A 19,930-nucleotide genomic window follows, 5' to 3' on the forward strand; every position below is an offset into this window, starting at 1 on the left:
TGTCATCTATGGGGTGCATTATTTACACTGAGCAAAAAAAAAGGGAACCAACTATATCTCAGCAGTGTTGAGTTGGAAAGTTTACTATCACAAATGTCTGTTGTGTGGCAAGAAATTCTATCCATTGTATGCTGGATTAAAACATTATTGTACTGGGCAACTTTGAGGCACTAGCACAACCAGGGCTGCCTTGGATGGAAGTATGCAGAGCAGAAGTCTCACAGAGGCTACAGAAGGGTCCTTCTGACAAACGCCTGATCTGGAGTGACTTTCTTGAAGAAAATTAGCAAAGCATGTTTTTCATGCTTGAGAGAGGGGCCTATCCAAATTATGGCTTCTTTCAAGAGAACAAACTAAGCATAACGCACTGAAATTACCAGTAATTAATTGCACTGTAGTCACTTCCAGAGCAAGAATATGGTGAAGGGTGCACAGAGAAGAAAGAATAAATGTTCAATAGCCAAAATCAGGAATGCTTGAGATTTCTTAATTTGCCTGGACTTGAGAGTTTCCTCCCTCTGCTCTCAGATGAAGACAGAAAAAAAAACAGGCGGTGCAAGAGAGAAGAAACACTGAAGAATGAACGGTCTTCTGCAGAACTGTAATGCCACTTAGGACACTCTTGCAGGCCTATCTGAGGGAGGGGCATCAGGACACGCAGGGGACAGACCCACAATGACTTAAAAGTATTACATGGAAGTGTATTTGGAGTGTTTATAGCAGGGAAGTGTAGGAAGACAGCCTTCCTAAAAACCCTGCTAGCGTTCTAACCAACTATGTGGAAAAGACTGAGAATTTGGATGACCCTGAGCTATTGTGTAATAGCACACATTGTAATTCACCTAGAAGATCTTACTGGCTGATAAAGAGGTAGCTGGCCATTAGGCTAAAATCTAAGCATGTGGCTGTTCAGAACGGGGTACACTGGCAAAGGCACCAAATTCCAAAGCTGCTGTAGGCTGCCAGAAAGGCAGCCCCATTTTAGCAAAATTGCACACTATGGTATTAAGGCTGGACTAATTTGACCATTGTGACGAACACAAGTGCTCTGTGGTGACAACAGCTACAAAAAGACACTCTGCTTCCTCCTCTACCCCTTCTTTGTCAGCAACTTGCATCAGATGGCTTCTAATTGATCTATGTCAGCACCAAGGTCATGCTGATAAGAATCTGCTCCTCTGGACTGGATTGCTTCAATCTCATTTTACCTTGGTTGATAAATCAGAATGTTTGAGATCTTCATGTAAATTTGAACCACAGATATACAAATATATTAGTTAGTGCTCTTCGGTTTTGACCAAAGTAGAGTATAATGGAAAAACAACAGAAAGAATAATTTATCTCATCTATGTCAGCATTTTGTTTCTCTTGTAACTGTAAGTAACTCCTTTGGTTTATTCCTATTTAACCAGGCTCCCTAGTGTATTTATCTGGTTCTGAACATTCTTTTGTATAATAAACACTGCTGAAAATAATATCTTATGAATTACAATAACAGCCTGAGAAACACACTATCCTTATACTATTCTAAAACCATTTTCTGATAATAGTCACATTTAGATATGCTTCAAAATTCACCCAACATTTTCAAACACAAAATTTGTTTCCCCAAACCTTATTTCCCATGAGTAAGAAAACCTGGTTCTCAGAGTTCATTGTAATGCTAATGAAAACCTTTTTTTCATACTGACTTAGTTGAAGGATATCCTGTCCTTCTGCTGCATTATTAATACTGCCAAACCACTGGAAAACTAATTGTAAATGCCAATTCACTTAGTGCTATCATACGGCTCTACAGAATTTTCCATTTTAACTACAGTGTGTGCAAAGTGGCAGACAAAATATATTTTACATGCAGGTCTCAACAGTCTTTGTTTATTTTGTGACAAAAGCCTGACCAGCATTCTGTTCATGTTCCTATTTGTTTATAATTGGTTTCTTAGTGTGTTTAGTATTTTTCAGAGAATGATTATTGTGAAGTGTCATACTTCTGGGATTGAAACTATACTGGTGCTCCTTTTCAAGACAGCTCTTGATTTTTTTTCCACATCAGGTATGCATAGCAAATTCCAGGGAAGAAAAAGCAACGTGACATTTCTGCTCCATAAAGCAGAAGTAAAATTTTGTAATGAAAGTTAACAAAGAAATATATCACTTGAAAATTAGAAAAACTTTTGTGTGGTCTTTTATTTCTTTGATTGTTTTGGGGGGTTTTGCCCTTTTTGTTTTCAAAGAGAACAAAATCTGTGAGCTAGATGCCTATTATGTAACCATGTGCAAGTATCTCTTTGACAGACTGTTTCCCAAAGTGTAGCCTGGATTTCTCATGGGCATAAACCCCATTATTGTATTTACAAGATGTGGATGTATGTGCTGCTGTGAAAGTATGAATGTTCAAGCCTCTAATTTCTTTCATCTATCTCCACTACTTCCATCCTTTAGTATTTGCCACAACTCTACTACTAAAATAATGAAAATATCTTAGGAATGTGTTTCTGGATAGCAAAATATTTTGAGAAAACAATGCTGAAATAGTAGCTGTAGAAGAGCTACTATGGAATATTTGAAAATGAAGGCAACATTTCAGGAGTTACGACCAGATACTCCCAAATTCCACCTCTCTCCTAGGAAGAAACAGCATTTCCTCAGGTTCACAGCTCCTGGGCTCTTCCAGAGAATGTTACAGATTATGGAATTTTCTTTATCCTTTCGTAGCTTCTCAGACAGCAGATCAGCTTGAAAGTCCTGCCAGCAAAAGCTCTCCATTCTGACTTTTTTTTACTGTAGTTTGAAAGGAAAAGGCACAAAATACCTTGTTAGAAGCTAGTCATCCTAAGCACAGAAACCAGCAAACTGGCAAAACACGTTTGTTCTCTTGTTCCAAAGCGAACACAAGAGGGCTGCATTCAATCTCCTTTCCTGAAATTCCCATTTCTCCGTATTTAGTTATGCAATCCGAATGCTTGACACTTTCCTCCAGTGTTACTTTGAAAAGAAGCAGTGCCCTACGAGGCTGTTTCACTTGTAGATCAGGACAGGGCATCCTGGACAGCAGATGCTTGAACAGCTTCCAAGCAATGTGTACCTACTTAATCGAGTTCCTCCCCTCACCCAGCTCAGAGGCAGCAACGGGCCTTCAGCAAGAGGCCAGTGGAACTCATTCTGAACAACAATCTCTTCAGTTTGGGTGTAAAGCAGCCCTGGTCTGCCCACGGTGATTTCAGTCAGCTGAGAGGGAGGGGCAAAGTAAAACCATTTTGCATGTAAAAAGTCATGGGGCATACATCCTTATGCCTAAATTCACAAAGGCTAAGTAAGATCTGTTTTCTGTAATTCTGTTAATGGGGTTTTTACAATATGATCCTCATCCTAGACAGTTTGCCAACAAAGATGGAAATCTGCCACCAAAACTCCTCAATATACATACACACAGTTCTGTATGTACAAAGTATACCACACCTTACAAGAAAAAGCCTCACCATTTAAGTCACAGGCACATTATAGTCTATCAGCATTTTGGCTGTTCAGTTTCAATGAATTCTGTGCTGACCACTATTTTTCAAACAAGAAGACATGAAAAAGAATATGCTGCTGGTTGATTACACGTGCCAGAATACAGAAAGGCACAAGGCTGAAAGTCAAAAGAATTGATTCCTTCAAGAAGGAGAATAATCCTTTGAAAATGTTCTATCCTGATGTACAAGACTGCTATTATAAATCAGAAATTACGTATATATTTGAACATTGAGTGCATGCTTACCTGTGTGTCTCAGTGTGTAATGTCACTTGAATTTGTCAGCACCACAGGTAGCATAAATCCTGATGAATCTCCACAGCCTCTGCGGTTTGGAATGTATTATTAACAGGTTTATTAAATATTTGCAGTGCTGTGGGCATGCAGTGTGCACTGTTTGAGACAGCTGTGGCTTAACTGCTACCTGTTCCAACAAAGCTTATATACCAGTGAGATGGATGTTTCAGACACACCAAAACAAAATCCCTGCCTCAAAAAGGCCTCACAGATGGGGTGTGAGCAACAGGGAGGAAAGAAGGAGCCACAGAGCTGCTGAGCATATGTTTCATTTCATTCTCTGATACAAGCTACAAAAGCAGGCAAGCAAAGGGCTGATAAAGGATGGCAGGGAGCGTTCAGGTCTGTTGGAAGGAATGCTTTTTGGATAAGTGAAGGCAGAAGTCAACTGGTTAAATCACAATGGTGCTGCTGACAGGATGAACCTGCAGAGCACTTAGACAAAGAATGCTTTTGAGGGATGATTTTTCAAAAAAAGAACACTCATTCTTATAGGATCTTAAATGGGACTTGTGTCCCTAAGGCCTGCCCTCTGTGTTTGGCTTTTAAACACCAGTACCCATAGCAACTTCAAAGCAACGCAAACGTGCCATTGCTCACAAATTCCAAAGTCTCTGAAGCATTTTGAAAATGCCTCTCCTCTTTTTATTTATTGTGTATGCTCTTCTTTTCTCCTAATAGATGTCCTTACTGTCTGCCAAGCCAGAACCCATCAGGTCAGGCTGGCTACTTTCAGAGCAGAGCAGTTGAGGACTGGTAGTCAGGAGAAGCCCTGCTCAGGTCCCTGCTTCTGGAATTATTTAATAATCATCAAGAGCATTTATTTTTATTGCTGGACTGCAAGGGCAACAACGACTGTCTATGCAAACAAAATGACAGATTAACATAAGTCTAAATATAGATCATAGGCATTTCAGAGATGCTTATTTTAAGATATTATTTGCTTTTAATGGTATGAAATAGAATTAGGAAGAGACAATACCGACTCAAACTCTTAATTGGTAATCATTCTACAAATAAATGAATTTATGGGAAAATATATTCAAACCCTATTGCTGTAATTACAACGATTACAACAATTAATGCATGTTGCACTTCAAACTATTGGCATGGCACACAGGCAGTAAAGGGAAACCCTTCCTACATCCCACCAATGTTTAGTGACAACACAGAGAGCCAAGACCTTACTTCCTGCCCTCCAAAATCCTGCAGTTCAGAAAAAGGTTGACAAAATAAGTCCCAAAGACAGGAATATTTCAGATTACATGTAAAGTGATGAATGAGGTGTAGAGTTGAATTTATGCTGAAGTTTATGTTTTGATAAAAATCTATTTTAAAAAAGCATTTATGTTCTACTACAATTTTTCCCAAGCTCCTCTGCCCCCTGATGTTTTTCATTTTTCAGTATCAGTCCCATAGCAACATCCAGGATTCATGGCTGTGGCACTGCTCAAACATCTCTGGAGCAGAGCCTTTGCAAACGATTGCTAAACTCAGGGATCTGAGTCAGCTCGGAAAAGTCTGATGCTGGGCTCATTTTTTATATCCTGAAAATAGTGGCAGGGGACTGGGAGGAGGGCAAAGGGAAGGAGAGCTGAAGCTGCAACAGCAGAAAGGAATGAAAGAAACAAACTACTTAAGGTTTAACGATACATAAGCACCATATTTTGCAAGTAGATTAGATTGAAAGCTTTATTATTATCTTATAGATTTGGAGGCTACATCTGAACAGTTTGGGGATTCCAACATTTCCAGTAACTGAAAGGATACTCCATGGACCTTCTCCCCTGCCAGTAATTACTCATACAGAAAAGTGGCTATCAAGAATAAACAAAATACATTTGCAGCAACCTTAATGCAGCTGGAAATAAAAACAGCTAGCATCTGCAAAAAGTGGAAGAGTGGAGAATCCAAAAAAAATGACTGAGAATCTCCTGTACAATAGGACTCTTGATTTGGGATTAGTCTATTCAGCCTGTAGATGCTGCTATTTTTCTAATAAAACACATCAGGAAACATCATCTCCTAATGGAAAGTAAAGCAGTTAAAAAAAAAAAAGAAAAAGAGAGTATGGAAAAAGTATGTTTAGGTTCCTCTCTACTCAAGACTGCTTGAAGCAATTATCTGCTTTACTAATAAACTGAGCTGAGAAATGGGTAAGCTGTGTAAAGCATGTGGTAATAACATGTGAAACAAATAAGATGCCAATACTGCTCCTCTGCTTACAGGAATTAATTTCAACTTCAGCAACAATTAAATATGCTACCAATCCAACCAACATCACCTGCAAATTCTTGGATCATTGGCTGACAAGAATGAGGAGTAATAATGAACTTGTACTTTACCTCAGGCTCACCTATTGTCTGTCTTAAGTCTTTAAAAAACAACCATAAAGCTCAGTACTCAAAACACTCAAATCAATAAACAACGTTTCAAAACACACACCCAGAGAGATGCTGACCCAGTCTAGACCAGCAGATACACCTTGTTACTCACACACCTAGTCCACCACCTAGTCAAAGCACATTATCTATTAGAAAAATCTTTCTTAAAAATACCTCCAAGAGGAAATAAACATTAGATTAAAATCAAAGAGCAGGAACATTTTCATAATTCTAAAGAAAATAATTCTAGTTTTTCCTGAAAAATAATTTTTCCTGAACTCATTGGTGGCCAAACTTCATTTTTACATGCAATCTGATGAGCTAGCATCGTTCCAGGCCTCTAGTTGAAGCAATTAAAAAAGTCCACACTTGCCAAACATTACCACATCGTTACCACAGATACTGTGTATTCTGAGTCAAGGGAAAACAGTGGAAACCTCTAATACCACTGTGGGGTAACTGCTGGCAAATGATAACTTTTTAGTATGGTTACCAGTGCAACTATTAATAACCTGTGAGGAGGTAAATGGAAAATGATCCACTGCACGGTGTATCTGCTTGTCACAAGCCATGACTCACACGTGAGAGACTGCAAGGGAATTACTGCAGTAGGTGGATGTTGAGAGGCTTGAGAATGTAAAACCTGAAATATTTCCGATGAATCCTGCAGATGTGTGGTGACTCAAATATGTCACCCTGCAAACACTAAAGGGGCAGCGATTCTTACACCATAAACCCTCCAGTGAAAGGCCGTGCTCCCTTCTCAATAGCAGTGGGGGTGGAAAGAGGAAAGGATAGAGGCTGACAGAAAAGAGTGGTTCGGAAAAAGCAAATCCTTCCCAAGAGGAATGAAACAATGGACTGTTTTCCACAGAGGTGTGGCAAGCAGTGTAGAATGTTGCTCCAATAAGATATAAAAGAAGAGAAACAGAAACTTCAACGTGTACCAAAGGCCAGAAAATATCTTGCAGAAAGCTGATGCTCATTCTGAGAAGTACATCACAGCCAGCATATGCAGATGTTTTCAAGACATGGTAATCATCAGCGGTTAACATGATTCTGGAAAAAGTCGAGCTGCCCTTTCCCATGTTCCAGAGTACAGAGACAATTGTCAGCATTTGCAATAAAGCACAACAGCCTGCATCCGATTTTCTGCTTTGCTGAATTTCACAGACATGCCCAGTGATAAAAGCGTGCTTTTGAACCAGGTCCCTGGTTTTTTTTAATATAACTAATGTTATGAATTTTTTACTGACACAAAAAAGGCATAAAAAGTATGCAAGCTTCAATTTACATATGGATATTTCTGTATCAAAGACTACGCTATTCAATGCACAGGATCCATTTCTCATAAAAGCAGATCAATTACAGCAGTCAGTGAAGCTCTAATACTGCATTTTCAGCTAAAAACTTGCTCAAAGCTCTTTCACAATAGCTCAGTAATTTCAGAGTACCAGTCTACTTAGTAACATAACTCTAGGAGGAACACATGCACAGAGGAAAAAGAAATCGTGAAGAAAGAATTTCCTTGCATTAAGGAATGATGGTTTAGAGCTGCTGTTTAATCTCTGCAAATCTGATGGACATAACGGGTGAAATTTGTTGATTGAGAACCCAAAACTAAGGTTCATGTGTACACTTATGTTTTCCTATTTCAAAAACAGACTGGTTTTAGTTTACACAACTGAGCAACCGGCACAAACAGGCAAGAGCTGCTCTGAGAGATGGCAGTGCTGGTCAATGTGCAAGCTCTGGCCTCGCCAAAATCCACAGAAATTTTGGCAGTGGCCCAACATATAATTCTAGGAGTCAGAAATGTGTTCAGTCACAAAGAGGGAGGCTAAATTTCATTGAAACAACAAATCTAACATTTTCTGTCATTCGATGTGAGGTCTTTCTATGTCCTGTACTTTTATTACACACAAGACAAATTATGCACAAACCTGGAAACTGCTGCAGTCCTGCTACATAGTTCTGTTTGAGTACCTCTGCAGGTAATTCAGCAGACACTTCTGTGATTGAGACCCACATGCCTCACCCAATATATATGTGAAGAGGAAAGAAACAATGTAATCAAAATTTATTTAGTTTATTTAATAGTAGTTTATTTAATATGCAGTTTATTTAATAATTTAAATATTTACTATTTAATAGCAATTTATTTAACATGTACATTTATTCATTCATATACCTCACTTACCACAGCCTGAACATTTCAGTTGATGAGTAGACCTGATTTTCACACTTGCATCAATTTTCTCTTTAAGAAACGTAACACACTTAGAAATTGGTAATACTTTGATTTATGCCTGAACGAACGAATGGCACCTGTCTTGTAAGCTGTAGGTGCTTTGGACATAAGTGTCATCAACACCAGAAGACAAGCCCTTGGCAGTCTCCTGGTAGCATTTCTCACTGACATTTCATCAACTAATTCATGCAACTTCCTGCCTCTCTTTATAAGTCAGAAAAAGAAAGTAAGACAAAGTAAGTAAAAGTAAGGAAAAAAGTAAGAAAAGTAAGAAAGTAAGTAAAAGTAAGAAAAAAGCTCTGAGAGCTCATTGACTCTGGCTACTTCAAGCTGAAGGGTTTAATTAATAAATATTCTTGGTGCACAGCAAGGATGTCCAGGCACTGCTCACAAAGACCTGCTGCCTAGCCCTGGCTACTTCACACCTCAGCAAAGGGGAGCCAAACCATGTGTCAGCTTTCAGGAACTGTTAATCATCATCTCCTATTGACTGCCTTCTACACTGATCTGCAAATCACAAACTGTCTCCCTACATCATTAACTCAAAAGTGTCATGTAAGCAAATTGTACCAGAACCCAAATAAATGCCATGAATAGTTCAGTACATATATATGCATATCTGGATACTCTAACTGCCAGAAAATCAGAATCGACACTACTACTGAATCTACATAATAGTCATTAAGCATCCCAGGATTAAAGCATTTAGAGGTTTATACAGAGATAACCTGGACTGAACACCTAAAGAAAACTTTCCTGCCCTAGCAATGAATCTGGTTGAATACCTGCATGTAATTACTGAAGCAACTGTAAAACCCAGGTATGAACATTAGAAGAAACAGATTAGTTTCAACTGTGTGTATAAACATTAATTTTAGGGCAAAACTATCAATTCTGAACCAATCATGGGAAAAGGATGAGAATCACAATTTCTTTCCATCAGTAAGGATGTGCAATGAAGGCAAGCATGTTAAATTTGTATCTTTGTTTATTTTGGGATACTGCAGTTGGCAGATGTTATCTGCAATATTTTTTTCAGTTGGCTAATTATGAACCAGAAATAAATTCAAAGCTGAAATACTATAATAAGACAACTAATTCTGACTAGTCATTATACTGTACAACCAGTAAAATATAAACCCCATAATGGCAACATCCAGTCCAATGTATCCAGCTATTAAAGACTGTTGATGGCTGTAGAGGAAGGGTCAAAAAGAGGTCAGTTTAAATTTAATGTTGGCAGAAATGATTGTCTACAAAAGCATGAATAATCTTCTAATGATGCTTTAAAGTGTTAGCTCTGTCTTAACACTTACTGTTTATTTAGTCCTGAGAAAATGCTTAAAAGCCATGAAGAAATTTTAAGAAAACATTCGTAAACAGCTATTTTCTCTTGACAGACTATTTGGCTACAATTACAGATATTATGCTAAGACAATACATGTAATTCAATGAATCCAGACAATATTGAATCAAATCAAACCAGTATTATTTTCCATCTCTTTGAAATTGAGCATTCAAGTCAGCTGAACTTTCAATGTCATTTGGCACTTCAGAAAAAACTTTATAAAATACAAACAGGTCTGAAAACTTAGATGCCATTTCTGAGTAACCTCCTGACCTCTTATAGAAAGATTTCACAAAATGGATCTTCAAGAACATTATATAAACCACAAATGGTTTCAATTTACATTGTTAATGGCATGATTTTATCAAAGTCTTATTTAAATTCTTTTGCGTTTCAGCCATTTTCAAAGTCCCACATTTTGTAAAAGGACATTAGTTACCTTAACCCAAGTTCTGCCAAAAATTACTTCATACATAACATCTACTCAAGATTTCAGGCTTAAAAAAAAAAGGATTAAATATGATTTTAGGAGATGGTTTAAGAGATGGATGAACTAAAAAAAATAATGATCAATCCTCTTTTTGGAGCCTGGAGTTCACTTTCTGTTGCTCATTCAGATGCTCTTACTCTGTCTTTCAAAAAATGCTCACCTTTACTCTCCAAAGAAATACAGCAAAAATCTCTAGTAGTTTTTTACCAGGTGCTGATTGGAATCAGGATTCCTTACAGCTCAGACAAGACAAATTATTCACTTGATCAAGTGAACAGAATTAGAAAGAAGCAAGTCACCTATTTTATTTCTCTTAGCTTTCCATCAATAGTCAACCAACCAGGTATCTCTTGCTTGAAAACTAGCAAGAGCTGAAGGCCTTATTCTCTTGAGTATATACATAATTAATAATACATCTAAAGCATGTTCTGTGTTTACTCTTGGGTGATTCTATAGTTTCTATGAATGAGAAAACAATAATGTGATCATTTAAAAATAAAACAATATTTTTACTGTTTTGGCACCTGAGCACAATGAAAGGAAAAACCAATCAGCTTCTATGTGGGTTTCTGTTTAGAACAGACATCTTAGGGGGGAAGAGCTACCACTTAGATGAACCAAAATGGGGAAAGAAAAGGTATGACTCAAAAGCCAAGGAAATATACTACCTAAACAGCTTTTATTGTTTTTGGTGGACGTCATATAGATATTTTTTTCTTAGCTCCCATAATCTCAGCAGTGAATTAGAAAACATCACAGCAACATCTAGGGGCCAAAGAGACCAAATAGTTGAAATAATGACCCTGTAAGAAAGAGAAGCCAGCCAGAGGAGTTTGAGTGCTTTTTGCCACCTATGGAAAGCAAAGAACAGGTAACTGCTCAGTTTATGCTGGCACGGTGCAGACAGTGCTTCCTCCAGGAATAAACTCCGTTGCACAGATACAGGCAAAATTTTATTGAAGGTTATTTTTACCTGCTTCTTCATTTCCTATTCAGAAGGGTCACTAATAGTAATTTTTATATAATAACAGGTAATTCTTTCATGCTATAGCTTGTGATGAAAATTAATCAGGCTTCTTGCCAAATTAAATTAGTTTCTTGAGCATTGGAAAAGCAGTTAAACTTCTAATGACATTTTTCCCCTCTTTTCATCAACCTATTTTTGGAGCAAAATAATGTACTCAGACCTGAAGAAAAGATACTTGAGCCTCAGGAATGGAAAACAGCCACGAGCCAAAATGTATTCACAGGAGAGCTACAGGGCAGTAAGGTTGTCATCTATGCACAAAAATACTTTCAAAGACGTAAACATGATGTTAAAATCTCCACCACTCCCTCCTGCATGTTGAAGTCACACACACTGCTTTGTGCCTGCAGGTATGAGCAGTAAAAAAAGAAAATAAATCTGTTTTTATGATTATTACTATGACTGTTGCATTAAGACAATTCAGAAATGGAGACTCAGGTTAACACTATATCCCTTAACAGTCCTGTTTTTTATTTACTACTCCTAGTATCAGAAATTAGGATTGTAAGGAAGGTTTCTATGAGTTTAAGTTACAACTCAAGCCAGAGATGCACAATAACACCAAGTACCAACTAGGCCATCTGCATCTGAATATCAACCTTGATATCTATGTTGTACAGATGAAAAGATATAGATATAGATTTGCACATCGATATGACATAATGAAGTATTTTAAAGTCCAGTAACTACAGCTGGGTTGTATATATATATATATATATATATATACACACATATTAAAAAAAACCCCAAAACTTTTCAACACAAATGGTCCCCATTTTGCACACTTGGAAGCAGTTGAAAACCAATTCTTAAATTAACAAGTAATAACCAAGTACTTTAAAATGCTACTTGAACTACCTTCTCACACACAATTTACTACATAATAGCATACAGTTATAATATATATAGCTTACGATGCCTATTGAAGTATCCAATATCTAGTAAATTCAACACAAAAGGGACATTAATATTTCACACAATATTTGCCTGCCCTAAATAAAAAGGAGACATAAAACCACTTCAAAGGCTGGACCATTATTGTTTTTTCCCCAGCTTTCTACTCCATAAAATCAGTTAATCAGCCTCAAATATTTTCCTTTTTATAAACCCAACCGCCTCATTTGCAAAGATTGCTCATAGAGCAATGGAAGAGAAAAACATTTTTATAAAATTAGAAAATTACTGTATACCACTAAGCTTGCTCCTGCAGCAAATACAGAATTTTTCTTAAGTTATTAATATTTCAAGTGGAAAACATTCCTTTAACTGAAAATTTATTCCAGGTTTGAAATACTGTTATGCACTCGGTTAACTTAATCTGTGAAGTTTTAAGTAAAGCAAGCTTTTGAAATTGTGTATGTGGCAAAACTTTTTACTACAGGAAACTGAGTAATAAACATTCAAGAGAGACGAAAATCTAAGGTGTCGAACTCTGAATGTGCAATACTAATAGGGTCAAATAGAGAAATGGGATTGTCCAGCTGGACACAATTCCAAAGTGCTTGCAGTGATTTTAGGATATCTGCTTAGAGGGAAGCAGGTAAAATGCAAGTCAGGTCTGCTTCAAAAATCCAAGCAAAGATTCCAGCTAGCAAAAAAAAAAAAACCCTACCAGAAGGCCCCTATTCTTTTTAATAATCTCTAACTTCTTCTTCTGGCAGTCAAAATAACCAGCATGTGTTAAAGATCTAGAATTGCTTTTCCCTGAAGAACCAGCCTATAAAAAAGTCATTTCATATCTACTGTACATGTTTATTTTCTTCAACCATATATCCTGCAAATATTCACTCATCTCTACCTGGATCCCTGCCACATCTGTACCATTTAAAGGTTACCCTGATGGCCTCAAACCTCCTCAATGTGCCCATTCCCAAAACAACTCCCAGACAGCTCAGTGTAACAATCACATCTTCATACTCTGTTCTCCTGATAAAAGGCACTCAAGCCTAACCCCTAGATTAATACTGGGATGGAAAACCACTTCTGGGTAAAAAGCAAGTATCACACATTCTCTTGCCCACCACCCTGCCAAGCAGCACAACTTGCATTTCAACACAGCTTCTGAGTCACCATCATCCAAAACACCTGGCAGCACTGGGCAGCTGACTTGCTGCATTTCCATGCTGCTGTGCATTCCCCTTGTCCATTTAACATAACAATTCATTTACTCAGCTCTCAGAATTAAACCCAGAAGCCTTTTCAGAGAGGGCAGTGACATACGTGCCTGTGTGTTCAGTGTCAACCACCCACTTGGGGTTGAGGATGGTATAGGCTGAATTTCCTTGGAATTTTTTCCACTAGTTTTCTGATGTAAGACTGCTAAACAAGCTAAAATATTTAAAACAAAACAACAGAAAAGTTGCTTTTATTCCCTGCATACCTTCTGTATCAGTGTCTGTTATCAAGTCTCTCAAATCTCTCCATGTTACAATCATTTCAAAGGAAAAACAAGGACAGAGCAGGATTACCTTCCCTTAGACGCTCAACCACAAAGGTGAATCCGGTCGTTCGCGGGTGTAAGACGTATTCGTATTTTTTAAGTCCGTTCTTCTCAGCAAATTCATTACTGCGGGCTTTTGTATTGTCTGAGGAGAGAAGGAGAAGCAGCACTTTGTGTTACTGTGCAAGCAGACCATGGATTAAATGGAATGATTACATGACAGGAACGGTACAACAGCAGCTCACACAGTATGGATGTGGAGGCAGACACAAGTGTGCTTTCAGTTGGCCATACCATGGTATGAGGAAGAGCCACGTGGATTGCAAGAAAAGCCTTTTTACCCTCTCATTTCATTTTAGCTAATCATCATCAAATCTTTCATACTTTATCAAATGCAATCTGGAATTTATGAATTAATAGTCTGTTAACAGTTCTCTGTACACTTCAATACCCAATCTACAATAAAATGTATTAATTGGCTCAATTGTGTTTTGGGGGTTTTTCAACTCAAAAGGCACAAAATGTATGTTTGATATTATGAACAGAAATATCCTGAAGTCAGTGTTTAACCACATTAAACTTATTTCAGAAAGAAAATATTAAAAAGAGGAAAGCAGTTAATCTACTAGCTTAAGATGGTATTTTACATCCTTATTCTGAACTCGCCACGTTTTATTCATCAACTTGTGCTACACATAGCTCCCCATTTTAACTTTTTGACCAAGCACCTCAGTGCCTCAACACATGCCTGCCACTGTACACACAGTACACGCAAGGCAGCTGGAAAGTACCGTGGCTAAACCCCATGACAAACATGTTTCAAACCTCTGGTAATCAAAAACCTCTCATGAGAAAACAAAGGCCTTCCAAGGCTGGCTGCTAAGAGAGCCCACTAAGCAAGGAAGACAAGGCCACCAAAGCAAAAACTTCTGACAGGTGGAGAGGAGGCAATTTGTTCTCCTGTGATGTGCAGGAGGCTCTTCCAAGCAGCCTCAGCCAACAGCCAAATGGACTTTGCTGGCTACACTCAGTTCTTTACTGTGGGTCCTGCTGTGCCTCCCCTGGGGCTAAAAGGCAATGGATATATGCAGTGTTCCCTTGGCAACATGGCAAAAATAAATTTGAGCAAATAACTTATTTAATAACTCATATTTATGAAGTTTTACAGGTGCTTAAAAGACAAAATCCCAGCAACAGATGTATGGAACAAAATCACTGGTTAAGCAATCTATTTTTTTTTTAAGCAAAAAAAAAATCTTTTTTAAGGCTCCACAGTTAAGCTTAACAGAGATGGGAGATAAAGTAATGGAGAACATATCACTGTTTAATCATTCAATAGAAGTGATACTCAGAGATAAATCCTTCCTTTTATAATCCTCATAATTTTTCCTGTAAAAGTACAATAGCACAAATGAACAGATCAACAGCAGTGAAAGATTTCCTTTTTGCTATAATGCAGCATTCCCCTATCTTTCTTTTCTCCCTAAATTATATGACCTCTTTATTTCTTAGAAGTGCTGATGCCCCTCTAAAGGTTTATCCAATTAATAAATGCTATAACATATCACTATACTAAATATCTTTTCTCTGTGACCTACTGTTTCCATGCCTGAGAGTGCTGCTTTTCATGTGTGCAAGCCTTAAGATTCACTGCACAGATTTCCTGACCATGTGATTTGGAGGAAAGGAAAGCTGTTGCACAGTAGCCAAGCAAGTGATTCAGCAAAGAGGATCCAAAGATTTAATTCTTGCCAAATTGCCAAAACTTACAAATAATTGAAAAATATTACAACTTCAAAAAGCATTCTAAAATTGCGGAATGTGTGAAATACTAAAATTACACTTGGCTACGTAACTTTAATTTATCTTCCCTTGGACATATACATTATATATTTAACCACATGGTCAGAATATCTATTTTTGTCTGCTCAACTACTACTCCATTCAATACTCTAAATGACTATTCTGAATCAGCAAAGGGGGCTTGCCTTGCAGACTCCCACTGCAGTGGTAAAACTTGCAAAGTGAGCCAGAACAGCTGAAGAGCCAACAGTAATCTGGTAATTATTAAATGCTCCTCCAAAAAAAAAAAAAACCAGATTCTACCTCTTAGGTGCACCAGTATTAGCTCAAGAACTAAAACTATTTTCTAAGAAATGTCACTGATGACCAAGTGTATTCCTATAAAAATACCCAAACCAAGAGTTCCTTTCCAGATTCTGGGATGATTCAAGTAAAATATTTTCAATTAATTTATCACAAAAGTTCTTCAGGTAATGTATTATTGTTTCCAAAGGACAGAAGTATCATCTTCTTCATTTTCAGCATATCCAACTTTGGGTTTCACTTCAGAAAATTTGCAATCTGCAAATCAAGTCAATCAGAGCTTTGAGACACAAGTGCCATACACATCTACATAAAGTTAAGCAGTCTAAAAAAAATTCTAAAGTTTTAAGCACCTCAAAGTGCACACAGTTAATGAGCACTCAGAAGAACTATCTCTGTGTGTCTGCTCCCTAGCACTTTGCTTCAGAGGGAGCACGAAAATGCTCCTTGGTGTTTGCCAAACACTCCTACTCGCACCAAAGATGAGCAAGGAGTGAAAGGGCACTTATGTTCTCTGAGAAAAACCTAATTGATGCTGCAAGAAATATCTGGGACCTCCAGTGCCCATTGCCTTGAAGTAATCATCTTCAAACTTCCTTTAAGTGCACCTCCCTGTACTTGGAAAGAACTCACTGTAAACATCTGCAAAACATCTTCCAAATTTCCCTTTACTACACTGCCTTTCTGAAATGTGTGAACAGCTGGACATCAGCACACTGGCCAACACTATTCAGCTATTTCCTGATATTTGTATGCCTGTCTTGCCTCTGGACTCTAAGTTTTATATAACAGAGACTGTTCCCCTCCCATTTTGCATGACCCTAGTGTAATGGGATTTTACAACGAGAATAATGCTCCCAGCTAATACAATGATCATTGTCATCTGGAAAAATCATCTCCCTCTCCCCTTCCTAACAACTATAAAGCCTATATAACAGCTCTTTGTGCATTAAACATTATTTATTACAGCAAGTCAGGAAGGTCAATGTGCTTTGATGATATACTGAAAGCGAGGGGAGGATAAGCCTCCACACTACAAAAAAAGTAGGAATGATGCCCTTCCTCCCCCTCCTGTAATCTTGGCATTGGAAAAAAACCTAGTTTCTTACTCTTTCATTACTTATGACTAAATGCTCTGACTGCCACCTCATCCAATGTAAGGACCTTGGTGCCCACTGCTGTTTGGGATCCTTTTGCCAGACACCGGTGCCCAAACTTTTGGGGGGAGATTCAGAGCAAACTCAGCTGCTCAGAACCAGAGCCAACAAAAGGCAGAACATGCAATGCTCCCCATTCTATGAAACCTAGAGGTTAGAAAACCAGTCCAGAAAATTAGAAACCCATTTTTACATCCTCAGCATCTTGAGGGAATTCACACAACCAACATCTCTTTAAAATCCCATAATCAATAGACCAGGCTACACTGTCAGTGCAGCAAAACTTATGCGGATGTCTTATTGTTCTATAGGCAAGTTTATAACAGTCTTAGGTGGAATAATTAAAAAAAACCTGAAAGATGCCTAAAAACTTCCTTAAAAAGAGGAAACATATATTCTTTTCTTCAAACTACTGACACAAATAGCATCAAGCAGCTCTTGAAACAGGGCCTAGAAATGCACTCTGTTTACCTCAGTCTCAAAAGGCCACTCACATCATTTGGTTGGCTAAAGGTAATATCATCTGTCACCAAACCCTCTGAAGAGTTGAGCAAGTGTTGCTTTCTAGGAAGAAGTATTTTCTTTCTTACACTGCATTTAAGTCAAAGCAAATTTACTCCCCAAGTTTTTGCTCATCATTCCCATTAGGAGTATTTTAACCCATTGGTTCTATTTGCTGTTAAAAAAGAATAAGGAGAATAACTTATTTTTATGGAAAGCCACCAGTTGATAAACCGAGGGTGATGTGGGACATTTCCAGGGCTGCTTCATGCCCTGTTTCCTCAGGTCTCACACCAACTTGCCTCTCCTCCCCCACTGTCGGGGTCGGGTTGGCAAGACCCCAACAGTGTGAAAGTCCTTTTTCCCTAGCCCGGCAGCCAAAGAAAAGGTCTGGAAGGCGTGAAGCTGAGTTTTCAAGGTTGTTTATTTTTTCTTATCTAAAATATTTTCTCTCTGACCTGCCGAGGTCCACCTAGTACAGAAGCCATGGCAGTCTGCCCCGAGCCCCAGGTGTCTCCCACATTATATACTCAAAATTACGTGTACCATGTTTACAGTTCCCGTACCAATACCTAAAATCTATGTTGGACAGTGTGTCCCTATCCTAGACTAATAGAAAAGTGGCACTATCACACCGAGACATGGAGGACAAGAAGAAGGAAGAAAAGGCTAGGGCACGCCCAGATTCCTCCATACTGTATCCCTGAATTACATTCTAAAAACCTCAAAATTCTACTTTTTCACCCTGTGTCAATTCCCTTATTACACTACACGGGTCCTTTTGGCTTGCAATTCCTCATATAACGTTGGCAGCCTCTCCCTTGGGCTAAAATTGAAGCCACAGGTGTTTTTGACTTGTTGCCAAGGTCCCTGAGCCCCCTGCCAGGGTCTCGAGACATCCAGAGCAGCCAAAGGGATGTTCTGGACTCTGACACCCTATCTCCTTCAGCTAATGTATGCAAGCTCTCAGAGCATATTCTTCGGGGTGGTGACAGGCACAACCATCCAGTTTATTTGAGTCTTTGGACATTTCTGCACAGCAACTATTAGACTACACAAAAATACAAGAATTTAAGGGTTCTGGCCAAAATTTTTTGTGGTCACATGCCATCTTTGGTAAATAATTTGATCATATTTTTTCCAAATCCCATTTGTCACACTCTAAAATTACTGGAAAAGCTCAAAGTCAGCATTTTCTAGAAGCACCACACTTCAAAATTTCATTTAAAGTAACTGAAGGAAGAAATGTTGCTAACACATTTTTTTTATTTTTTAGTTACAGATTTTATAGATGTTAAATCACTTTTGCTCCTGAAAAGCTGTGCATAAAATGAACAAATTCAATTTTTTTAGTAAAATGATATTTTTAGTTTGTGAGCTGAAAATTGATATCAAGTACTACCTCTTCCTTTAATTTCACTTGTGATAAAAATGTACTGATAAAAACATGCATGTTCTTCTATGACTTCAAGTACTCTCAAATTAGATTAGCGCCAGACAGTGAAAGAGTAAATGAGTACTCCAAAAGTCTCTCAAATTGGATAAAAAATAAAATCCTCATTTACCTATTAGAAGTTTGCATAGATATGATAAAGCTTTATTGGCTCACAGTTGGTATTTTGAGAAAAAATGAAGCAATTTTTTTTACTTGTCCTACTTTCAACCTATTCCACATTAGAGTAACCCCTTTCAGTGCTTCTGATCAATATTTTCTTTGCACTACTAAAGCACTTCACATTTACTAGCAAAGTTAAAAATCCAACTGCAGTTCATTGTTACCTTCTGTCATCCACATCACATCACTCCTGCCAAAATCTGAACTTCAGCAAGATTTCCTACTTGATTTTTAGTTATTCCTCAAGGAAAAAAGCTCTGTGCAATCACACTCTGTCCACCTGTTTGTTCCCCTTAACTTTTGAAGCTATTGTCCCCTGCAAACACAGTTTATCAGGGACAAGAGATTGAAAGATAATCCGGCCCAGCAGAAGCTTTAGAAAAACCTGGGTAAAGGCAAGCTTCTGAGAGTAGAGATGTGAGTAAGGGAGAATGCAGGGCAGGGTCCATGGCTGTTGGTGTGCCAGGGCTCTCAGCACAGCATGCGGAGTCCGTCGGGTGACACGGGACTGGCCGGGGGCAGCCGAAGCCACGGCAGTGGCAGGAGCTTTGCGGAGGAAACGTCACACGGAAGGGAACACACACGAAAAGGAGCATTGGTGTGGAGAAAGGACCACGAACAAGGATGCACACACAAATCCAGAGGAAATGAGGCTTTACCAGGCACAGAGCAACATGGCAACTCTTTTTTTTTTTTTCTGTTATTGCTTTCTGAAGAATTACTACAAACAATCTTGTAAGGAACACCAGGAAAAACAAAAGAACAGGCAATATGGTGGGTTGTATTCCAGCTTTCTGGAA

The 19,930-nt window shown here is 38.2% G+C and overlaps 1 protein-coding gene across 4 annotated transcripts in view; it reads right to left on the reverse strand.

The window, feature by feature from the left end:
* The window catches only part of LCLAT1 (lysocardiolipin acyltransferase 1), a 112,697-nt gene that overhangs the window by 37,014 nt on the left and 55,753 nt on the right, over positions 1 to 19,930 (reverse strand). For all 4 annotated transcript variants that reach the window (XM_068186042.1, XM_068186041.1, XM_068186043.1 and 1 more), the window contains one exon: positions 13,780 to 13,896. In XM_068186042.1, coding sequence (XP_068042143.1) covers positions 13,780 to 13,896 — 117 coding nt within the window. The remainder of the gene's footprint in view (positions 1 to 13,779; positions 13,897 to 19,930) is intronic.

Source organism: Anomalospiza imberbis, chromosome 3 (genome assembly GCF_031753505.1).
Source record: "Anomalospiza imberbis isolate Cuckoo-Finch-1a 21T00152 chromosome 3, ASM3175350v1, whole genome shotgun sequence".
Taxonomy (NCBI): domain Eukaryota; kingdom Metazoa; phylum Chordata; class Aves; order Passeriformes; family Viduidae; genus Anomalospiza; species Anomalospiza imberbis.